The 7,017-nt window shown below is 41.0% G+C and overlaps 1 protein-coding gene across 1 annotated transcript in view; it reads right to left on the bottom strand.

The window, feature by feature from the left end:
• Positions 1-2,874: 2,874 nt before the first annotated feature.
• XK (X-linked Kx blood group) overlaps positions 2,875-7,017 on the bottom strand; it is a 49,501-nt gene continuing 45,358 nt past the window's right edge. The window contains exon 3 of the mRNA XM_036839860.1: positions 2,875-6,744. Coding sequence (XP_036695755.1) covers positions 5,918-6,744 — 827 coding nt within the window. The 3' untranslated portion in view covers positions 2,875-5,917. The remainder of the gene's footprint in view (positions 6,745-7,017) is intronic.

Here is a 7,017-nt window from a genome sequence, read left to right as displayed (position 1 = left end):
TTCACTTTGCTGTACACCTGAAACTAACACAGCATTATAAAACAACTATACCCCAATAAAAATGAAAAGAAAATAATTCCCATCATTTTCAATTACAAAGGACGTCTTTTAAGGTGACTTCCCACATGATGGTGGTTGAATTTTTAACACCTGTTCATGGTAGGGACTCGAGGGGTGATGACAAAGTTACTTTAAATACAGTGACACTTTTAATCAGTCCTGTTCTATCACTCACAACAGCATCCCCATGGGTGTGAAAGGCAATTGTACAAATGTGTGCCAGACATCTCTGGATAGTGTCAAACATCCCTAGTTAGTGGAGAGGAGTGCAATGCCTCTGCAGTTCTTGGAGGTCTGCAGCTCTACAGCTGGGCATCGTTGTTCTAAAAAATTCTGCCACTCCACTTAAGAAGGTCACCTTGTCAGGAGAAGGCGCCACCAGGGAAGCAGTCTCCTCTGCACTGGGGTGGTGGTGGGGATGGTCCTGAAGCACCACTCCAAAATAGAATTTCTAAATCCTGTTTTGTTTCTTGAGTGCTATCGCTCCTGAGAACCTGACTCATTAACTGTCGAATTTAGGTAATTAAAATAGGAAGCCGACTGATAAGAAATTAAACCAGTATGCATAATGCAGATGTCTACGGAGGATGATATTCCCAGGGCTCTAGGAAACAGGCTAATCAGGCTTCAATCAGGAACTCATCATTCGGAGAGAGAGAATTAATTCAGGATGGGAGGCAGGGAGGAAGCAGAAGCACAGGCAGAATCTCAAAATCTCTCTGGATGAATCTCTCCTTGGCAGGAGGCAAATGCTGAAACCTCACCCCGGGGGGTCTGGGTGAGAAGTTTTCTGATAACCTGCTGCCAAGAGATGCTGCTGCTGCATCCTGCTGTATACTCCTCAAAGATGCTCTGGGTACCAAACCCTGCTTAAACCTGCATTGTTTTAGACGTCCTTGGCCCGATAATTTCCAGAGAAACAACCACACAGAGAGGGTGACAGGGAGGCATGAGGCATCCCCTCAGGCAGGCTTCTGCAGCGGACACACCTTCTTAGCAGGTTAGGGACCTAGTCTGATAGGGTATCTTGTGCGCTGGGAAAGAAGGGATCAGGGATGTTTCTGAATTCTCAGCTCTGTAGAAATCTCTGCTGATATGAAGTGCCTTTTTTGAAAAAGAGAAGAGGCTCAAAACATCACTCGTATAGTGTAGAGTTGGTATTTCTGAGCTCTTTCCCAGCTGGAAAGATGTTCACAGAGAATACAGTCTCCTGGAAGGGGGCACCCGGAGAAACATGGTCATGGAGGAATAATATATACTGTACTTCCCTCACCCCCTTCCAAATCTTTACAAACTTGGGCCTGAACACTGTAAAATGAACTATCACAGTGGGGCAGGGGCAGGGCGTGAGCTACAGGTTCATATATTAAGCAGTCAACACTCGGTGGTTAAAATGGAGATTCATGAAAAAGAATTACCCACAGTTTGCCAGTAAACATTCCAAATTTATGCTTTTAAGCTATTAGTACTGATAACATGCATGTTTTCTTCAAATAGATTTTCAAAGTCTGCTGTAGTTTTCAGAGCATTCATAGGGAAGTTAAAATTTACTCATAACTTTAAATAAAGAGAACCCATAAAAGAGGGCTGAGTAGATTCACATTGTTAGGGAAGCTTTGTGAAAACAAATGAAGTAATTGGTACAATTGTTAAATGGAATATGAACTCTAGATTAGATACTAGTATTGTATCCATGTTGAATTTCCAGAATTAGATCATCATTCTGTGGCTATGTAAGAGAATGCCTTTGTTCAGAGTATAAGAGAATACACACTGAAGTATTTAGGAATAAAGGGTCAAAAGAGGGAAAGTAAGAATTATAAAGCAAACATGACAAAATATTAATAGGTGAAACTGATTGAAGGATAAATGAATTCTTTGCACTATTCTTAAGGCTCTTCTATTAGCTTGAAAGTATTTCAAAATAAAACATTTACAAACACCAAATGAAGTAATTTTGCACTGACCTACTTAAACACTACACTTGTTGACCTTCAGTTTTCTCAAGGGGTTGATTTAACACCAAGAGATCTCTTTCAAAAGATTTATCCTATAGCCAAGTCTTTCCAAATTGCAAGGTCACCTTCAGAGGAAAGGAAATTATTGCAACAATCCTTGTCTATCTCATGCTCCGAAATGACCCCTTAAATAACTGATTGTTTTTTAGATTCCACATATAAGTGAAATAATATGGTATTTGTCTTTCTTAAACAAAAAAAACCCCTCATGGATACAGAGAACAGATTGGTGGTTGCCAGAGGGGAGGGGAGTTAGGGGGGTGGGCGAAATTGGTGGAGGGGATCAAGAGGCACAAACTTCCAGTTATAAAATAAATAAGTCATGGGATGTAATAAACAGCATGGTGATGGAATGGTAAATAGAATTATTGCAGTTATCATTTTGCAGTGTATACAAATATTGAATCATTATGTTGTACATCTGAAACTAATATAATGTTATATGTCAATTAAACCTCAATAGAAAAAATAAGGCCTTTGGACATGCAGAAAAAACCTGATATTTTTTCCAACCACAGATTGCCATTTACAATTTGACTATTTGTTTATGTTAATATCAAGTCGCTCGTTTGATATTTTATACTTCTGGATCAGTATACCACTTATGTTTGAGCAGAATTTTAGTATTCAGCAGTGCAGCTTTAACAAATGGAGTAAATGCTTATAAAACAAAATTTCCAGGTGAGGTTACAAAATCATAATTAATCACAACAAAACCATTTTCAAATTTGTTTCTAAAATAGTCCCTGAAGTCAAAAAGCCATGAAAGGACTGTATAAGGAATGAAAAGCAAGGAGAAATTGAAAAATTAATTTATTATATGAAGAAACATAAACAATATTTATTAGAGCGAATGGCTGCAGAGAAGCAGCCTGCAAAAGCTCACATCCACAATGTACTGGCTGAGGAGTACTGACACATACAGTCATAACCATAGCACTAATGTTCTAAGGAGGTTTCCAAGAAAATGCTGTATTTGACAATCAATTTTAAAGTTTATTTTTCCCATTTACAAGGCTGAAAAAATTATACCCACATTCAATTAAAGTCTAGCGGGATCAGGCATTCAAATTGTAAAGCAAAATTAACAAAAGATGCTGCTATATCCTTTATGAAAGATGACATACAAAAATGATAAGCTCATTTGTTATCAAAAGCAATTTCTCAGATTTCAGTGGGTCTTTTTCCTCCAAGTACCATATGTTTGGGTGCTAATTTTTATAAGCAACTGATGGTAAGAGAAAGGGCAACTGTTGAGTTCTCTCCAAGAATAAAGGCCATTTACACTTGCCCTTCCGTAAGGCCAAAGGCCGACATATTCACTTAAGACACTCATGTGAATGATGCTACTTGTTTCTTCTCTAACGGTAAAAAAAAAAACCAAAAAACAATAACCTGTTATGGATTTGAATAACTATAAAAACAACTCCTTTAAACATGCATGGCACTTCAAAAATATTTTCAAAGCATTTTCACACCTATTATTTAATTTGTTCTTCTGACAACCTTGTGAGGTAGCCCGGGCAAGTATATCATGCAAATTTTGTGGGTGAGGAAACTGAGGCATAGAACAATGAACTAACTTGCAGGGCTGGACAGGGAGATGCCAGCCTCTACACTGCACTGTCTCCAGTAATGAAGAAAGTCTAAACGTGTTTGATGATCTTATTTCAATATATTTCGAGGAAACACTTCACCTCCATCCAGCCAAATGATAATGAATCAGCTGGAGTATCTGTTGCGACAAGTTATGGCATATAATTAATTAGACAAAGCACGGAGAGTTTTAAAAATTGGAATTATTACTGAAAAAGACATTTTAACTCTCAAGATAGGAGGAAATTTGCTGGTTTGTCTTTAGGGCAACCTAGTTCTGCAGTCTGAGCTATAATTTTGCCATTTCAGAGGTATAATACAAATAATTTAAAAACAAGATTTCTCAGTTCACTATGACTTAAATTGTGGCCATGAAGAGAAAAAGCAGTGGTTTCTCTTCCCCAAAGTGACTAGACATATATGGCCCCAAAGCAGGGGTATCTGCATATCAAGAGTTAAAGATGACAAAATGTTCAATTTAGTTACCAAACCTCTTTATCCTTTTAAATGTGGCTTATAATTGGGCTTTAGGAGTGTGACAGACCATCACTGTCAGTTTGGTTTGCGGTCACTCAATATGCTTACGTATATTCTACCTTAAAATGATTTTAAATGTATTTGAAGGCCCAGATTTTGTAGTGGTTCTTGAGACAGGCTTCCAAACCAAGGCTGGGGAAGTACCAGTCTCTCCATCCCTGTCTAATTCTGACCACAACTCCTACTCAAACTCACCATTTTAACCTGTCCCCTGACAAACTAGCTGTTAGAAACTCGATGGGTCAGAAAGTTCAGCCATTATGGGTCCTAAGACTGTCAACCCTGATCGACCTGCAATGTCCAGCCTCGTCAGTGACAGGTCACCTGCTCCCAGGTGTTTCATTATCAAGGTTTTTATGGTAGAAATAATGGTACTAGATCCAGGCATTTTTCCAAGACAACTGAGGATATTCTACAAATCCTTTTATGAAAGAAATACGGTTCCAGATCAAAGGAGAAATTATACTGAAGATAGGAGAGTGTAGGAGGATAAGATTGAAGTTCTTATTCAAATTAACTCATAATCATACCAAATCAAAATGCATTCAGTTAAAGATAAAAATCTTCTGGTCATGTCAGCTCTTTGCAAAATTTAAAAGTTTCTGAAGTCAACATCTAACTGAAGTTGGGGAACCCTTTTCCTTCAAATAATGAAAATTAAAATGGCCTATATACATATGCTAGGTGAGAAATTTCTGTGGAGTTTTCTAGAAAAACTTAGGTTAACCAAGCTAACTCTTGTCTAAAACTTTCCTGACAGGCAAGGAAGAGGTGGAGTAAAGACTATGAGTTTTACTTTCTTCTTTCCTAAGAAGGCAAATCCTAGCAAATTCTACTAGAAATTTCCCAGAACTGTAAGACAGGACTGAACCTCGATGAGGTTAAGCCTACCTTCCAGCAGATTCATCTTAAACCATCACAAGAAGGTAAGAATTCTGCTTATAAAAGCCTAAATCACTTTGATATTTTAACAACCCTCTTGATCCAGAGTTTCTTCAACATACTGAAGGAACACAACTTTCCTAAAATTCTAGGGCTTCCATAACCAAATCTAGAATTCAATTTTGCATCCATGGATCCTTGAGAATAAAGTCTCCAAATCCAGACTTTTGAGTCAATTAGAGATAGCAGGCCAAGGCTGCTACAGTTGGTTATGTACAAAGAGCCCTAATGAGATGAAAATGGAACATCTGTCTATTCAAAAACCAAACTTGAACAGCCCTCTCTGAAAACTCTGACAGGAATGTTGTGGCTGATGGCAAAACCCCAGTAACCATCTGTGGTCATCAGACAGCTCTTGGGTGAAAACTACGTTCAGGGATAATAAAACATTAGGCTACCTAGACCAGCAGTCCAGAAAACTAGAAAACAAGTAAGCCCCTGCCCTCATTCTACCTGACAGATCTAACCAGCCCAACTCAGACATCATGGGTACTTTGTCAATGAAAAGGCCAGTAACGCCTGGGAGAACATGGTCAACTGTGAATGGTGGTGCCTTAGGCTGCCCCTGCAACACTCAGGGGTTTCCCTGGCTTCTCTCCATGGTTCCCACATGCCCGCCCAAGAGCTCTCTAAAGGGGAGAGACTCACAAGGAGTTGAGAGATAACGTCCTGCTTTGTTAACTGTGCAGGGCCCATCACTTGTATGAAGAACAGGGATCAACCCAGCAAACAATACATCTGTGACTCAAGAGACTCAGGTCCCATTAAGCAGAAAAGAGCTCATCGGCATTCAAGATCTGGCTGGGCATAGAACTTATTTTACTGCTAGAAGGGGTTTCCTCTCTGTCTGCGGGCGACCTTAGATCTGTCTTTTCTGCAGACTCAGAGGATTTCCGCCGCCTGCAGTCACAGCAAGCACACTTTAGCCACTCCTGAAAGCTTTCAGAAACACTAGAGGAAAAGAGCTTTTTGCAAGGGTGGAAGAACTGATAGAACACGATCATGAACAGAATGGCCGTGCAGTACCCGATGAGCAACTGCAGGACCAGCAGGGGTGCGCACACATACATATAGATGTCAGTCTTGTAAAGATACCACATGAGGAGGAGGAAGGCGTTCTCGATGAATCTCAACATGTAGTACACCAGCAGCTGGTACCAGTTCTGGGACTTGCTGATGAGGTCGGGGTTGTTGATTTTCAGCTGTACCGCTGACCAGCAGAACATGTTGATCCCGGCGTAGAGTAAGGTGAGGAAGCACAGCACGATGGTGGTGCCCACCCGACTGAGGGCCTTCTCGATGTTCTCAGGGAAGGGGGAGCCGCTGCACCAGAAGAGGATCCAGGGGTAGAAGAGGAAGGTGAGGAAGTTGATGAGTATGTCTATCACCACCCAGGTCTTCAGGACAGAGGTAAAGAGGACCAGGACAATGACTCGAGTGGCAATCTCAAAGCTCCTCCAGAGGAAGATACAGACATAGGCCAGGGGCTTCACTTTGACATCATATTCATCGTATTTGATCTTGATGGCTAGGATGTTACAGCGCAAGGCTCCATACACGATGGACAGTAGGGAGAGGACCATGAAGAGACCTGAGGAGAGAAGAGAAAGAGCGCTCTCAAGTCTCACCTACACCAAGAATCCTACTGTGGTGGCCGCTGGCAGTCCCCTACCCATATTCCTTGGACCCCTCTGTTGCATGTGCACGGGCTGCCTTCCAGCTGTCAGTGTCTGCTCACTGCACCTGAGGGCTTTTCCCAGGGCTGCAGAAGCCTGCTGTGCCCAGGTGCTGGGCAGGCTGAAGTGCCCAGGAATGAATACCCCTGGGAGAGCCCTTCAACACCCCAATCCTAGCCCTGAGAAGA

Source organism: Balaenoptera musculus, chromosome X, assembly GCF_009873245.2.
Source record: "Balaenoptera musculus isolate JJ_BM4_2016_0621 chromosome X, mBalMus1.pri.v3, whole genome shotgun sequence".
NCBI lineage: Eukaryota > Metazoa > Chordata > Mammalia > Artiodactyla > Balaenopteridae > Balaenoptera > Balaenoptera musculus.
Note: the sequence above shows the minus strand (reverse complement) of the source record. Positions and strands in the feature narration are given on the sequence as shown.